The following is a 16,626-nucleotide window of genomic DNA, read 5'->3' as shown; positions in this document are numbered from 1 at the left end:
AATTAAAGATCCGATTAGAGCAAAATAAACTGAATGATTACACAAGAAACTCTCTACAGATAAGCACATAAAAGAAATGAAAATCAACCTTAGAAAATATTGTGGAGAATATGCGAAGGTAAACCACTCTACACCCTAAATGATTCTTTTGCTGGGTCTGGGCTCCTGTATCAGCTTTCCAGCTTTCTCTCCTAAAGCGATTTCCTTCACTTTCACCTTCTTTGAATGTAGGGATATGTCCTTCCTTTTACCTGGATGAATTCCATCTCCTTCCTCAAGCTTTGTCTCACTTAAGTTGCTTCTTGAGTGAAATTTGCTTCATTAGACCCGCTTTCTGATTTAATTAAACTCTTTCGACCCTAGCAAAGCACCCTGACTTCTCTCTCAGAGAATTATCAGCAACAGAGCAGTAAATGTCAACACAAAGCCGACTATTACTGTAGATCACTCAGGGGGAAAAAGAAAAAGATAAAATCCTTAACAGTGGTAGTGTTTAAGTGACTATATTCTGCCCTGTGAGAACGCCTGGAGTCATTTTTAACTTCCACCATTTCCTACTTCTCAGTTGGGTCAGTTTTCTGAACTTTCTAAGTCTCAGTTTTCTTGCCTATGAAAAGAGGATCCTAGTAAAAGTCTCCTACCTACCTACTCCAGAACTTCTGTGAGGGCCAAATTAGAGGAGGTACGTGAAAATGCTTCCCAAACATTTGGTAAAACGCTGTAAAATGTTTGTACCTGGCTACAGACGAGATCACGACAACAAGTTGTATTCCTGTGTTGAAGAAACTCAAAGGAGGCTAGTCGTTAAGGAGAGGAAGCCGAGCGTTGCCATGTGACGTCATCACCCAGCGCTTGCCGCGACGGTTTCCGGGTTGGGCTCAAGGCAGCCTTCTGCGTCATGGGGACTTGGCAGCGTTTGCTGCTTTTTGGGGGGGCGTCGCTTCGGGGCTGCGGCGGGGCCTGTGTCCCGCTTGGGGGAGGCCGAGTGTTGGTTTGGGGGCGCCAGGTCCGTGGTGCTGCAGAGCAGGTGGAGGCGGGCGGGTCCGAGACGCTGGGGCGCCAGGGCTGCGGGTGCTCTGCAGTTGCCTCTTGCCGAGGACTCACTTCACTGCCTCGTGGGCACCCGCCCACTTGGCGGCTCAGTGAGACCCCAATTCTGGTCGTCCTCACTTTCCAGGCGGGCCCCCAGTGGGACCAGGCCGAGGCTTGGAGGGGAGTAAAATAGATGGTTAGAACATGGATGTGTGACTTGCACTTGTTTTCTTAGTGTTGGTTTATTTAGAAAATAGGTTAAAGAGAAGGAAAACACGTGGAGGATTTAACTCTGGAAAGAGGCAGCTTATTTACTTTCCATTTTTAACGTCTGCGTATCCTGGCAAATAAATTTCAATTTAAACAATGTGTCTCTGCAATTGCGATCAATAGCAATAGGTAAATAACACTAAAGGCCTGAATAGTGGAGATGAGCAGAATTAGAGTAGAAAAGAAAGCCCTGTTAATTGCAAATACTGAATTGTTTTTACTTTTACAGCGTGATAATGGAGATGGCTTGTTTTAAAACTGTCTTTTTTCTTCTTCTTAAGTTCTCTGGTGCTGAGAGTGAGACCCTAAAACAAAGAAGAACACAAATCATGTCTCGAGGACTTCCAAAGCAGAAACCAATAGATGGTGTTAAACAAGTTATAGTTGTGGCTTCTGGAAAGGGTGGAGTTGGAAAGTCTACTACAGCAGGTATTATAGGATATTAATTCTCATCTCGATTAGGACTTCATGCCAACTGGCAAGTGCACAATATTAAAATTATAGTTTTGTTCTTAAAAAAGTATTTGTGAAGTTCCTAACAGCTGCTTCCTTAGGATGAGGAGTTGGTAGTGATTGGGAGCTTAGATTTTGGAGTTAGACAAAACTAGATATGTAGCCAGGTCTTTGACTCCTTAACTGAGGAAAAGGTGGTCAGGTTGCCCATTACATCTTCAGTTTACTTAACTGTAAAATGGCAATGATTATAATCTTTTTCATAGGATGGTTATGCAAATTAATTAAACAAGCTAACTACTTAGCCCACTGTCTCATACATAGTAAGTACTCAATATTTGGTTGCTGTTATTATTATTATTAAACATTTAGTAAGTTTAACACTAAATTTATTTCTGTTCTTTGATGTTCTTTTCTAGTCTTTTTCAGTGTACACATAGCTAAGTAGTTGCAATGAGACTGTTTACATTATTGTGGCTTATTTTCATTTAGCCATAATATAATTTTCAGCATTTATAAAGTCAACATAGATCTAATATTTGAAAATGTTTTAATTATTTAAAATATCTTTTAAGCTTTGTATTTTTTATATTAATATACAGGAGCAGAGAATTTGTTTTTTGGTGGCTTTTTAAAATTGATTATAGATTTCATTGTGACTGAAATGCTGCTTTCAGAACCCATAAAAGAAGTGCCCCCAGAAATAGAAGAGTTACCATCCAAGACTAATGACCAGGTATTCCCAGATGTCTTCAAAAGAAACTTTATTTCTAACAAAAATTTTCAGTGTAATAATGTAAAAAGGTAACTCCCCTCCTCCCAATTCAACTCAACAGAAGCAACTTGTATTATTAATTTGGAGTCATAAAGCTCTCAAGTCTTATTGTTGCCTCATTTAAAATTTTCAATCATTTTAATAGGAATGGCTTAATTCAGGTCTTATCCAACCTATCTTTTTTGTAGTTGATTTAAAAAAAGTGACCATCCTTATTTCATTTTGTTAATTTTGGCACAGTTCTACACTGTTAAAGATCTTTTATGTATGTATGTATGTATTTTTTTTAGCTTTTGACTCAAATTTCTGCATTTTTTTAAAATTGAAGAGTAGCTGATGTACAATATTATATAAGTTTCAGGTGTACAACATAGTGTACAATTTTTAAAGGTTATAGCCCATTTATAGTTATTATAAAATATTAGATATATTCCCTGTGTTGTACAATATTTCCCTGTAGCTTATTTATTTTATACATAGTAGTTTGGACCTCTTAATTACCTACTCCATCTTGCCCCGCCCCCCTAAGATCTCTAAATTTTTTTTTTTTTCCTCAGATAGTAACCTAAAGTTGGGGCATATATGTACCTTAAAATTCCTTAGTTCCATTGAAACCAATGACATTTTCAAATAAAAAGGGCCAGGTACAGAGTTCTGTGACTTTCACTAGAGATCTTGTGTCTTGACTCAAAGCCATATTTGGTAATTCCTAGATGCAGCAGTTTTATAGTTGTACAACCAGCTACAAATCCAACTGTATAGTGTTATTAGCTCAGTTTTTTCCCGTTTTGACCTGAATGTAATTGTGGAAGAGTTTTTCAGATGTTTTGAAGAAATTAAGATTTACTAAGTATTGTAGTTATGATAGACCCCTAATATACTATTTGATAGATACTATATTATTATTAGAAATAATTAGTGATTGTTCTTAATGAATTTATGCTATATCCTACACATTTTGGCTTTCTTTCTTAAGGATCTACAATCCACCTATTTGGTATTTTGTTTTTAAAATTTGGAAGCTCTTAGTTTTTGGTTCTAGAATCCACCTCTACTTGTGTTTTGAAAATTCAGAGTACATTTACCTGTATTCAGTGGTGTGAATCCTTTTGCAAACTGTGTTTACTTGGACTGGTTAAAGATGGAAAGTGTTTTCGTGATAATAGCTATATGTTCTTTGGGTTTTGTGCAATATAATTTGTTGGGTCTGTAGGCTAGCACTCGTGTAAAACAAATTGTTTATTGTTTTTGGTTGTAAGATCGTCTGTTACCATGGAATGTGACAGCAGTTAGACAGGAAAATATATGAGAAAATGTACAGTGTTTGACACATAAGTGCTTCAGTAAGTGTCTCTTCCTTGCGTTTTTTTCTTTGTTAGCATCATACCACTTGTCCCAAATAATTGGCCTATATTGTTTCATAACAGCTCTATCTGCATACATAAGCCTTAGAAATAGATTATTTCTATGTAACTCTGTTAGTATTCTATTTCTTTCCATTATATGTATTTATTCCTGTTCCAAACTATCTCAAAATACTTCCTATTTGAATATGTATGCTGGAGATACTTTGGATTAAAATGATGACCTTTGATTAATACAGACATGCTCTGTGATTCTATTGTGTAAATGCAGAAAGACCCTCACATTAAAATGAATTACTCTCTAAAAGTTTTTGCCTAAAAGTTGGATTATGTTTAACCTGAAATTCAGAATTACTTTATAATTTATAAAAATTAATTTGTCAAGTGCCATGCCTTAGGCATAATACTATAATACATACAGTATTTGATTTAATTCTCACAACAGTTATGAAATAGGACCTCATTTTATAGAGGAAGAAACAGGCTTGGGGTAAAATATTCTACTCAAGATTATAAAACACAGAGTGGTGAAACTGGGGTTTGAACCAGGTCATCCTTGAAAGTTTATGCTCTTAAATACTTTAAAGGAAACAATATCGGCATCATTTATAACACTGTTCTGTAAGGAATTGTGATCCACAGTATGAGGGTCTATTTATTTATCAGTTTTGGGAATGTGTTACTTTTGGACCTCTTTTTCATCTCAGATGTAGCATATCCTTATTGCTGGGCTAAAGGTGGTTTTGGGGACTACTGCTTTCCCCCTTTATGTCTTTGGGATTCACTAACAATAGGCACTTTTGGGAAAATGTTTCACTGCCTTGCCTTTTACCTTCCTCTCTTCCCTCTGCTCACTGGTCCAACCTTTCATTTACGTGGGTATTTGTAAGTTAGATATTTGGAATTCCTGCATTACCAGCATTTATTTTTAAAAAGCAATAGGATCACATCCATTTTTATTTATTAAAAAGTAGGTAATTTTTCTGCAAAATATATTTTTGAAAATAATGATATATACCATTAACATCATTTTAAAAAAACTTGGATTATTTAAATACAATTGTAACAGATGATAAATGGATTAATTAAAATGATAATTTTGGGGCAGACATCTACTGTTTATGTTGAAATGTTACTTTCTTTTTTGTGTTTTTTACTTTCGGTATTCTCTCCATGTCCTTGTTTTTCATAATGGAGATATATTAAAACTTTATTTGCCTTGGTTGTTACATTGAACATATTAAAAGACAATGAATTTTAGTAGAAGGAAAGTTACTAAATTTAATTACATTTTTGTTTCTTACAGTGAACCTTGCACTTGCTTTATCAGCGAATGATTCGGTAGGTGTTTATTAATAGAAATACTAATTTATTAAAATGTTTTTTAAGGCAATGATTAAGAGCATACTGATGTTTTTCATTTACTCTGTTGGGCATATAGTGTAGCTCTAGTCATTTGCATGTCTTTAAGGAACTCAAAAATCTGCCATAAGTACTGGTTATCTTTAATAATGATGATGAACATGGAAGGGGACCACTAGTCAAGGAATTCAGGCAGCCTCTAGAAGCCAAGGAAATGGCTTTTTCCTTAGAGCCTCCAAAAGGTATGTAATCCTCTCAGCACCTTAATTCTAGCTCATTGAAACCTATTTTGAACTTCTGTGATAATTTCTTACAGTAGGAGTGGAAAACTGATACAGGAAGTCAATTTTCTTAGTTCTTAAATTTCTGAAGATGTCTTTATTTTGCCTTAATATATGATAATTTGACTAGATGTAGAATTCCAGGTTTACAATAATTTCCTCTCTGAACCTTGAAAACAATATTCCATTTTCTTCTAGCATGCTAATGAGATGTCTGATGCTAGTCTGATTTACATTGCTTTGTAATAACCTGTGTTTTTCCCTTTAAAGCTTTTAAGAGTTTTCTTTATGTCTTTTAAGTTTAGAAATGTCACAAATATGTGTCTGGTTGTTGGCTTTACATTTTTTTACCTGTTTGGAAACTGGCCAAGCAGTACAAGGCTTGAGTCTTTCAGCTCAGGGAAAATTTCGTCATTGATTACTTTTTGTGATGTGTTTGTTCTTTCTCCAGAAACCTATTAGGTAGACATTGACCCTTCATGCTTGTTAATTTTTCTCTCATGTTTTCCATCTCTTTGTCTTTTGCTCTGTGTTTTGGAAGATGTCTTAGACCATTTTCCACACTGCTGTATTGGGTTGTAGTTGTTATTTAGCCCTTCCAATTTTTAATTTGGAAATGATATTTTTTCCAGTTTTCCAGAACTGTTTTATTTTCCAGTTGCTATCCACTTAAAAAAAAAAAAAGGTTGCACCATTCGTTTGAGTCTCTCTGAGGATGCTAATTAGAATTAATAAAAAATGTTCCTTTTAATGATCTCTATTTACTTAGCATGGTGGTTCTTATAATGTGGTCCTCAGACCAGCAGAATCAGCGTCACCTGGGAACTTGTTAAACATACAAAATCTTGAGCCCCAGACCTACTGAATCAGAAACCCTGAAGGTGGAGTCCTACAGTCTTGTTTTAATCAGCCCTCTAGATGATTTTGATGCATGCTAAAGTTTCAGAACCATGGATATAGAGTTTTTTAAAACTCTAAATTGCTAATGGCATCCTTTTTTGTTTTCTACTGTGATTATATTTTTAATTTGGTTTTAAGCTATTTTTTCCTCTTGTTTCAATGGGAATTTGGAAGAGAGATATTCATGTATGATTAGGCAACCTTATTGAAATAAAAGCCAGTAATATTTTTTTTTCTTGGCTGCGCCCTGCAGCATGCGGGATCTTAGTTCCCCAACCAGGGATCGAACCGTTGACCCCTGGAGTGGAAACTCAGAGTCCTAACCACTGGACTGCAAGGGAAGTCCCGCCAGTAATACTTTTTAAAATATAGTTTTTATTAGAGTACTTAGTTATCTTGGAGAAGGGACCCCATCTTCTTTAAAGAATGGAGGAAACAAGGAAAATTCAACGGATGAGAAGGTAAATAAATTCATAGGTGTGGGGAATCTTTTAATTTGGTTATCATTTCAGCCAAAGCTTTGATTCTTAAGACAATGTGAAGTAACTATATAAGAAGCAATCGAAGGATGAAAAAAATAGTTAAAAAGGGGTTGATTCCTTCATGTTAGATGTTGCTAGTTTTGATGAGATGGTAGCTCAGATTTTTTTTTTCTTTTTTCTTTTTTTTTCCCTTTCAGGGAGCAGGGATGGTCAGCTTCATATTTAATGCTTTATATGTATAACAGGGAAATTGGCAACAAGGAAGGAAAAGCAGTGTTTTTCCCTGGGCCAGTTTTTCAGAAAGCATTTTAGTGTCCTTAAGTGTTTTTAAATATGTTTGTAAAATCTACTTTAGGAACGGCTTAAGTATTCTGTTATCCAGATGAAGGTTTTTTTTTTTCATTTCTTGATATTTTGTAGCAAAGTTAGTTTAGAAATTAAAAAGAAGAAAGACAGGAAATTTGAGAAGCATGCTATGGAACTCAAAGATAATCTGACATAATCCAGTGTTTTACAATTGGCTACTGTCTTGTCCTCTTAATCTATATATACTTAGGAAAGATCACTTTTATACAGCATGTATACTTGATTAATAGTGTTTTTATTTGGGAACAGCATGTTTGGCTTAAACTGTGATCTGCCAGAGGACTGCCTGTGTATAGAAAAGAAGATAAATCATATATAAATATATGATTTATATGTATCTGGCAGTCTTATAATCTGTATTGCCCAATTTAAGATGTTATTAATATTACACTTATTTAGAGGACATGTTTGGTCTTTAGGGGAAACTCAAGGTTCCTCCAAGCCCTTCTCATTGCCTGAGCTGATACATATAGATGGCTTATGTCCGAGGACATTTATTGGGACATGGTACTAGGGTATGTTGCTTTATGGGCTGAAAACCTTCAGTTAGGATGGTGTCTTTGGAGCTGATCTAGTGATTCATTCCCATGGAGTCTTAATTCCATGGAGCTTATATTGTAAGAGGGGTCTCTGACCTGCTTACCCTTAGGCCAACTTTTGTTCTTTTACATCTTTATTGGAGTATAATTGTTTTACAATGTCGTGTTAGTTTCTGCTGTATAACAAAGTGAATCAGCTACATGTATACATATATCCGCATATCCCCTCCTTCGAGCCTCCCTCCTACCCTATACCACCCCTCTAGGTGGTCACAAAGGACCGAGTTGATCTTGCACTAGTTATCTGTTTGGTAGTGTATATATGTCAGTGCTACACTCTCACTTCATCCCAGCTTTGCCTCCCCCCCTACCGCCCCCACCCGCTCCGTCCTCAAGTCCACTCTCTACATCTGTGTCTTTATTCCTGTCCTGCTCCTAGGTTCATCAGAACCAGTTTTTTAAAAAAAATTCCATATATATGTGTTAGCATATGGTATCTGTTTCTCTCTTTCTGACTTACTTCACTCTGTATGACAGACTCTAGGTCCATCCACCTCACTACAGATAACTCAATTTTGTTTCTTTTTATGGCTGAGTAATATTCCATTGTATATATGTGCCACATCTTCTTTATCCATTCATCGGTTGATGGACAGTTAGGTTGCTTCCATGTGCTTAGGCCAACTTTGCCAAAGACCCTGCTAACTCTTTTCTCCTATTTTCCTTGGGTTGGTGCTTGCCCCTTTTCAGCATTGGAGTGGGAAGATCTAATAAGATTAATTTGTTGGTCTAGGGGAAACAGGTCCAGGAAGTTATTCATTTTACTTGTAATGTTGGCCTTATGATCTCTAAACTGGGTTATGTAAACCCCAAGGGGTATGCAAGATAGGCCATTGGAATGTAGAAGGGAAATTTATCTTTTCTTTTTTTTTAAAAATTTATTTGTTTTTATACAGCAGGTTCTTATTAGTTATCCATTTTATACATATTAGTGTATACATGTCAATCCCAATCTCCCCATTCATCCCACCACCACTCCCACCCCCTGCCACTTTCCCCTCTTGGTGTCCATACGTTTGTTCTCTACATCTGTGTCTCTATTTCTGCCTTCAAACCGGTTCATCTGTACCATTTTTCTAGGTTCCACACATATGCATTAATATACGATATTTGTTTTTCTCTTTGTGACTTAACTTCACTCTGTATGACAGTCTCTGGATCCATCCACGTCTCTACAAATGACCCAATTTCTTTCCATTTAATAGCTGGATAATATTCTATTATATATGTACAACATCTTCTTTATCCATTCGCTGTCGATGGGCATTTAGGTTGCTTCCATGTCCTGGCTATTGTAAATAGTGCTGCAATGAACACTGGGGTGCATGTGCCTTTTGAATTATGGTTTTCTCTCTGGGTATATGCTCAGTAGTGGGATTGCTGGCTCATATGGTAATTTTAATTTTAGTTTTTTAAGGAACCTCGATACTGTTTTCCATAGTGGCTGTATCAATTTACATTCCCACCAACAGTGCAAGAGGGTTCCCTTTTCTCCACACCCTCTCCAGCATTTGTTGTTTGGAGATTTTCTGATGATGCCCATTCTAACTGGTGTGAGGTGATACCTTACTATAGTTTTGATTTGCATTTCTCTAATAATTAGTGATGTTGAGCAGCTTTTCATGTGCTTCTTGACCATCTGTATGTCTTCTTTGGAGAAATGTCTATTTAGGTCTTCTGCTCATTTTTGTATTGGGTTATTTGTTTTTTTAATATTGAGCTGCATGAGCTGTTTATATATTTTGGAGATTAATCCTTTGTCCGTTGATTCATTTGCAAATATTTTCTCCCATTCTGAGGGTTGTCTTTTCATCTTGTTTATGCTTTCCTTTGCTGTGCAAAAGCTTTTAAGTTTCATTAGGTCCCATTTGTTTAGTTTTGTTTTTACTTCCGTGACTCTAAGAGTTGGATCAAAAAAGGTCTTTGCTATTGTTTTCTTTGTTTCTATTTCATTTAGTTCTGTTCTGATCTTTATGATTTCTTTCCTTCTACTAACTTTGGGTTTTGTTTATTCTTCTTTCTCTAGTTTGTTTAGGTGTAAGGTTTGATTGTTTATTTGAGATTTTTATTGTTTCTCGAGGTAGGAATGTATTGCTATAAACTTCCCTCTTAGAACTGGTTTTGTTGCATCCCATAGGTTTTGGATCGTTGTCATTTGTCTGTAGGTATTTTTTGATTTCCTCTTTGATATCTACAGTGATCTCTTGGTTATTTAGTAATGTATTGTTTAGCTTCCATGTGTTTGTGTTTTTTACGTATTTTCTGCCTGTAATTTATTTCTAATCTCATAGCGTTTTGGTTGGAAAGATGCTTGATATGATTTCAATTTTCTTAAATTTACCGAGGCTTGATTTGTGGCCCAAGATGTGGTCTATCCTGGAGAATGTTCCGTGTGCACTTGAGAAGAGAAGTGTAATCTGTTTTTGGATGGAATGTCCTATAAATATCAATTAACTCTATCTGGTCTATTGTGTCATTTAAAGCTTGTGTTTCCTTATTAATTTTCTGTCTGGGTGATCTGTCCATTGGTGCAAGTGAGGAGTTAAAGTTCCTCACTATTATTGTGTTACTGTCAATTTCCTCTTTTATAGCTGTTAGCAGTTTCCTTATGTATTGAGGTGCACCTATGTTGGGTGCATATGTATTTTTATTTGTTATATCTTCTTCTTGGATTGATCCCTTGATCATTATGTAGTGTCCTTCCTTGTCTCTTGTAACATACTTTATTTTAAAGTCTATTTTATCTGATATGAGTATTGCTACTCCAGCTTTCTTTTGATTTCCATTTTCATGGAATATCTTTTTTCCATCCCCTCACTTTCAGTCTGTATGTGTCCCTAGGTCTGAAGTGGGTCTCTTGTAGACACTATATATATGGGTCTTGTCTTTTTATCCATTCAGCGAGGCCTATGTCTTTTGGTTGGAGCATTTAATCCATTCACATTTAAGGTAATTATCGATATGTATGTCCCTATTACCATTTTCTTAATTGTTATGGGTTTGTTTTTATAGGTCCTTTTCTTCTCTTGTGTTTCCCACTTGGAGAGGTTCCTTTAGCATTTGTTGTAGAGCTTGTTTGGTGGTGCTGAATTCTCTTAGCTTTTGCTTGTCTGTAAAGCTTTTGATTTCTTCATCGAATCTGAATGAGATCCTTGCTGGGTAGAGTAATCCTGGTTGTAGGTTTTTCCCTTTCATCACTTTAAATATGTCCTGCCACTCCCTTCTGGCTTGTAGAGTTTCTGCTGAGAAATTTGCTGTTAACATTATGGGAGTTCCCTTGTATGATATTTGTCATTTTTCCCTTGTTGCTTTCAGTAATTTTTCTTTGTCTTTAATTTTTGTCAATTTGATTACTATGTGTTTCAGCATGTTTCTCCTTGGGTTTATCCTGCCTGGGCCTCTCTGCACTTCCTGGACTTGGGTGGCTATTTCTCGTGTTAGGGAATTTTTCGAGTATAATCTCTTCAGATATTTTCTCGGGTCCGTTCTCTCTCTGTCCTCCTCCTGGGACCCCTATATTGCGAATGTTATTGCCTTTAATGTTGTCTCAGAGGTCTCTTAGGCTGTCTTCATTTCTTTTCATTCTTTTTTCTTTATTTTGTTCCATGACAGTGAATTCCACCATTGTGTCTTCCCGGTCACTTACTTGTTCTTTTGCCCCAGGTATTCTGCTATTGATTTCTTCTAGTGTATTTTTCATTTCAGTTATTGTAATGCTCATCTCTGTTTGTTCTTTAATTCTTCTGGGCCTTTGTTAAACATTTCTTGCATCTTCTTGATCTTTGCCTCCGTTCTTTTTTTCTGAGGTCCTCTATCATCTTCACTATCATTGTTCTGAATTCTTTTTCTGGAAGGTTGCCTATCTCCACTTCATTTAGTTGTTTTTCTGGGGTTTTATCTTGTCCTTCATCTGGTACATAGTCCTCTGCCTTTTCATTTTGTTTATCTTTCTGTGAATGTGGTTTTCATTCCACAGGCTGCAGAATTGTAGTTCTTCTTGCTTCTGCTGTCTGCCCTCTGGTGGATGAAGCTATCTAAGAAGCAAGCTTCCTGATGGGAGGGACTGGTTGTTGGTAGAGCTGGGTGTTGATCTGGTTAGCAGAGCTCAGTAAAACTTTAATCCGCTTGTCTGTTGATGGGTGGGGCTGGGTTCCCTCCCTGTTGATTGTTTGGCCTGAGGTGACCCAGCACTGGAGCCTACCCAGCTCTTTTGTGGGGCTAATGGCGGACTCCAGGAGGGCCCTCGCAAGGGCTGCTTCCCAGAACTTGTGCTGCCAGTGTCCTTGTCTCTGAGGTGAGCCACAGCCTCCCCCCACCTCTGCAGGAGACCCTCCAACACTAGCAGCTAGGTCTGGTTCTGTCTCCTGTGGGGTCACTGCTCCTTCCCCTGGGTCCCGATGTGCACACTACTTTGTGTGTGCCCTCCAAGAGTGGAGTCTCTTTTTCCCCCAGTCCTGTTGAAGTCCTACAGTCAAATCCCCCTAGCCTTCAAAGTCTGATTCTCTGGGAATTCCTTCTCCCATTGCCAGACCCCCAGCTTGGGAAGCCATACGTGGGGCTCAGAACCTTCACTCCAGTGGGTGGACTCCTGTGGTATGTGTTCTCCAGTTTGTGAGTCACCCACCCAGTGATTATGGGATTTGATTTTATTGTGATTGCGCCCCTCCTACTGTCTCATTGCACTTCTCCTTTGTCTTTGGATGTGGGGTATCTTTTTTGGTGAGTTCTAGTGTCTTCCTGTCGATGATTGTTTAGCAGTTAGTTGTGATTCCGGTGCTCTCGCAAGAGGGAGTGAACACGTGGAAATTTTTATTTTTTCTTTTTATTAATTTTTATCTTTTAAAATTTATGTTTTTGTATATACTCATTAATTTATAGTAAATTAGTATAGTAGCTCTAATTAAAAATATCAATGGATATCTTAACATATATTGAGGTTGTATATCTAAACATTTTGTACTGATTGGGGTGCATGATCAAAAAAGTTTGGGTGTCACTGGCCTAGGCTAAAGGAATTTCTGTGCTGGATCGTACACCAGTTGAAAAGAAGACTACTTTGTAGATGGAGGTAAAGGCCTTATAGGAAATAGGGTGTGGGTTTTCCTTGCCTTTTCCTTGCCCTTTGTACTTTCCTTTGAGGATGTAGAAGGTAGTATTGCAGAGTAGAATTTGGGATTATGTCATGTGTTCCATGCATCTAAATATTATATCCCATGGTATGTTGGAGCTGGCTCGTGCTTGTTCTGAGAGCTGATTGTTAAATTTCCAAGAATTTTGCCAACCAGTTGATATCATGTTGTTACCTTGAAATAGGCCATGGTGGGAGTATTTAAACCATAGAAATTGGAAAATACTGAAAATTAGACTCCCCTCCTCACCTTGGACCATTGTTAAACATTTACTGGCATACCCACTGGTCATACATATTGACAGTCATATATTTTAGTTTTTCTTTTTTGTCTTCTTAACCACCTTTATTATGGATCTCATTTTTCTACAGTATAAATTTAATAAACAGTGAGAAGAGCACTGAAGCTGGAGAGGGAAAGGTAAAGGTCACCAGAAACTACTGATAAGCTCTGTGAGATTCCTAAGTCAATTTATTTCTGTTTATTTTAGTTCAACAGACATTTATTGAGCGCCTGTAACACTCATTGCCAGACACCCTGGGTATAAAGAAAAGTAAACATGCCTACTAAGACTACATTCACAAAACAGTGTTTTGTGTGTATATATATAATTATATGTGTATATATCTGTGTGTATGTCTGTGTTTGTGTATTTTGGTGTTTTATAGCTGAATTAGGTTTAATAATAGTTTCTCCTGTGGGTAAGTGTAAATTAAAGTAACACTTAATAAGGTTTTATTGTGCTTTATAACAGAGTAGACACACTGTGTACTCTTAAAGTTTTTATAATCTAGTGAAGACAAGAGGAAGATAAATGTCTTAAAATGATAAACTGTGTTCAAGGTCAAATGTAATAGTGTTTCTGTCTAAGGTGACTAACTTTTATTCCAGAGAAAAGCAGTCTTTTTTCATAGAGCATGTTAGTGAACATAATTGTATTTGCCTCTCACAGAACCCTGTAATGCAGTGTACTTAGTATTTATCAGTTTTACAGTCTTTATTGATTCTGCCCTATTCTTGTCACATTTCATCAGCCAGCAAATAAACCTTTTTAGTCTCTGCAATATTTTTCCAATATGTATCTTTCTATTTTCACTGTTCCCACTCTAATTAAGGGTCACATTACTTCTTTTTGGCTCATTCATTCAATTATACCTCAAACAGTTATTGAGTGCCTGCTCCTTCCCAAGCACTTTGCTACTTTGGAGGATTTAGAAATGAATAAGACATAGAAATGAATAAACCCCTTTGAGGGACTCACAGACCAGCATACCACTGCAATGACCTCTTACCTGCCCAAGCTCAAATCCATTCAGTACCTAATGCCAGATTACTCTTACTTAAGCACCACTGGAACCTCATTTTCTCCCCACTCAGAGTCACTGCTGAATGTCTTTGCTGGGATTCAAGATCCTCTATGATCTGGCTCCCATCCACCTTTGTGGGTTTATCTTCAGCTCTTCTAAATGGTCCCTGTGCTCTAGCAAGTCTGGGTTACTTGCTGTTGCCAGTTTGGGCTTGGATGTATCATGTTCTTGATAGCTTACAGCCTTTCTTCTATGTTTCTACTGGAGCGTTCTCTACATCTTCTTCAGCTTTACACGTCCTATCCTCTAGGCTGCCGTGTATGGCTATGCTGGTTATATCCTGCCCAAGAGTACTTGTCCAGGGAATCGAGTGATGACAGAAATCCGGGCTACCCTCCTCTTCATGTGCACCCACAGACTGCTTTCTAATTCACACAGAGGCACTGTATGAGCTAGCCTTACCCTGAGAGGCAGCTTAGTGAAGTGCTCCCCTGAATTCCCTCCAAGTGCGGGTCTGTTTTCCATCTTGTGAAATCCAATAGCACTATTTATTGTTACTATTATTATGTACCCATGTAGCCATTCTGGCCATTTTTATAATAACAAATAATAAAACTAACATTTATTGAACATTTATAATATGTCAAGCAGTGTTCCTCATGACATGGTTCTTAATTCAGTTATTCTTCATAGCAACCATATAGGAATAGATACTATTATGATCCCTGTCATAGATAAGAAGCAGAAGCACCTGGAGGCTAAGTATTTTGCCCAAGCTCACCCAGGAAGTAAATGGCAGAGCCAGGTTTGAATGCAGCCTAGATCCTGTGCTATTAACCTACTTGTTATACCGCTCCTATGTTGTCTAGATTCTTATGACTCAGAACTGTGTCGTCTTCATTCTTGGCTATCCTTGGCAGCTAGCACAGTGATTTATGACTTAAGAAATAGACAACAAATGTTTGCTACATGGATGATTTGCGTGCATAGATGGGTTTAATAGTATGTAAGTGCAAAGTTTTGTTGTTTTGCTTTGGTTTTTGAGGAGTGCTGTGGGATGTGAGGGCTTCTCGTGGCTTGGTGGCCTGCACACTGTTCTTTTCCTGTTTCTTAAAAGATAGTGTGCTCCATGATTCTACCTGGCCCTTTTCTCATTTTAAACTCTATCCAGTAATCTCATCTTTTCCCACTGCCCCGGTTACTACCCATGTGCCCTGGATTCCAAATGCATCAGCAGCCTGGATATCTCTCCTGGGTGCCAGACCTGGCTCTCTCATCTACTGTAGATGTACACTTGAATGCTTTACAAACATTCAAACTCAGCATGTGTAAAACCAATCTCTTCTTTCCTATAACTGTCTTTGTCCTATGAGGGTCATGTGGTTCCCTCCCACCTCCAAATCAGTCACCTGTTACTGCTGCTTCTACCACTCAAAGCTTCCTAGAATATGTCTTCTCATTTAATTCCTTAATGCCACTGTCTTATTCAGACCCTTATTATGGATCTTCTATGAGGTGATTCCTGCTCTCCATTTTCTCTGCTATGATGCTTTGAGGAAAGGACTAGTACTTCCCACATTATTTTAGAGGTTTGTTTACTTGTTTAACTCCTCTGCTAGTCTGTGAACCTTTTAGGGCCAGTGCTGTTGGTCTTGTTCCCTTTTTTTATCCTCAGTGCCTAGTCCAGTGATGGTATATAGTAGGCTCTTGGTAAATGTTGGTAATGAGAGTGGAACATGTTAAGTGAAGAGTGGTTGTGAATATATATACTTATATATTTCATGTATGTGGTAGATTCTAAGTGTTGGATAAGCTATCGTTTGTTCAATGCCAAATTATGTCTTTTTTTCCCCTGAGCAAGTGAAATTAAAATCTAAGTGGGATAATGTGAAGTGCTTAGCACAATGGCTGATACATAGTAAGTTCTAAGTCACTTTGAGTATTGTAGCTAAATAAAATCTTTTTGCAAGTAATATCTCAAAATAAAAGTTGATAGGCATTTTACTTACCTATTTTAACAAAAACTTATTTTAAGTTTTTACTTATTTTCCTTTGCTAGAATGCATCATTAAGTAGAATTTTAATTGGACTGAAAGATGGAAAAGAAAGTAGTGTTATCTTTAAAGAGTTTGTGTTTCTTTGGTTAGTTTTTTCCATTGATGTTTATCTCAAAATATTTATTTTTTCCCCATGATCACATAATGTCTTTATACTTATTCTTTGCAGATGTACTGCTCTTTTTCACAAATTATTATGAATGGCTCTTTAAACATAATTAAGATTATCTTAAGCCTTTGAAGTTCTGT

General features: G+C 37.1%; 1 protein-coding gene across 1 annotated transcript in view; it reads left to right on the top strand.

Moving 5' to 3' along the window:
* Positions 1-861: 861 nt before the first annotated feature.
* NUBPL (NUBP iron-sulfur cluster assembly factor, mitochondrial) overlaps positions 862-16,626 on the top strand; it is a gene marked incomplete at its 3' end in the record, with an annotated part of 185,311 nt that continues 169,546 nt past the window's right edge. The window contains exons 1-3 of the mRNA XM_007451271.1: positions 862-1,006; positions 1,584-1,731; positions 5,201-5,235. Of these exons, the coding sequence (XP_007451333.1) occupies positions 899-1,006; positions 1,584-1,731; positions 5,201-5,235 (291 nt within the window). The remainder of the gene's footprint in view (positions 1,007-1,583; positions 1,732-5,200; positions 5,236-16,626) is intronic.

Source organism: Lipotes vexillifer, unplaced genomic scaffold (genome assembly GCF_000442215.2).
Source record: "Lipotes vexillifer unplaced genomic scaffold, Lipotes_vexillifer_v1.1 scaffold1765, whole genome shotgun sequence".
Lineage (NCBI taxonomy): Eukaryota > Metazoa > Chordata > Mammalia > Artiodactyla > Lipotidae > Lipotes > Lipotes vexillifer.
The sequence above is the reverse complement of the archived record's forward strand: the minus strand, read 5'-3'. Positions and strand labels throughout refer to the sequence as shown.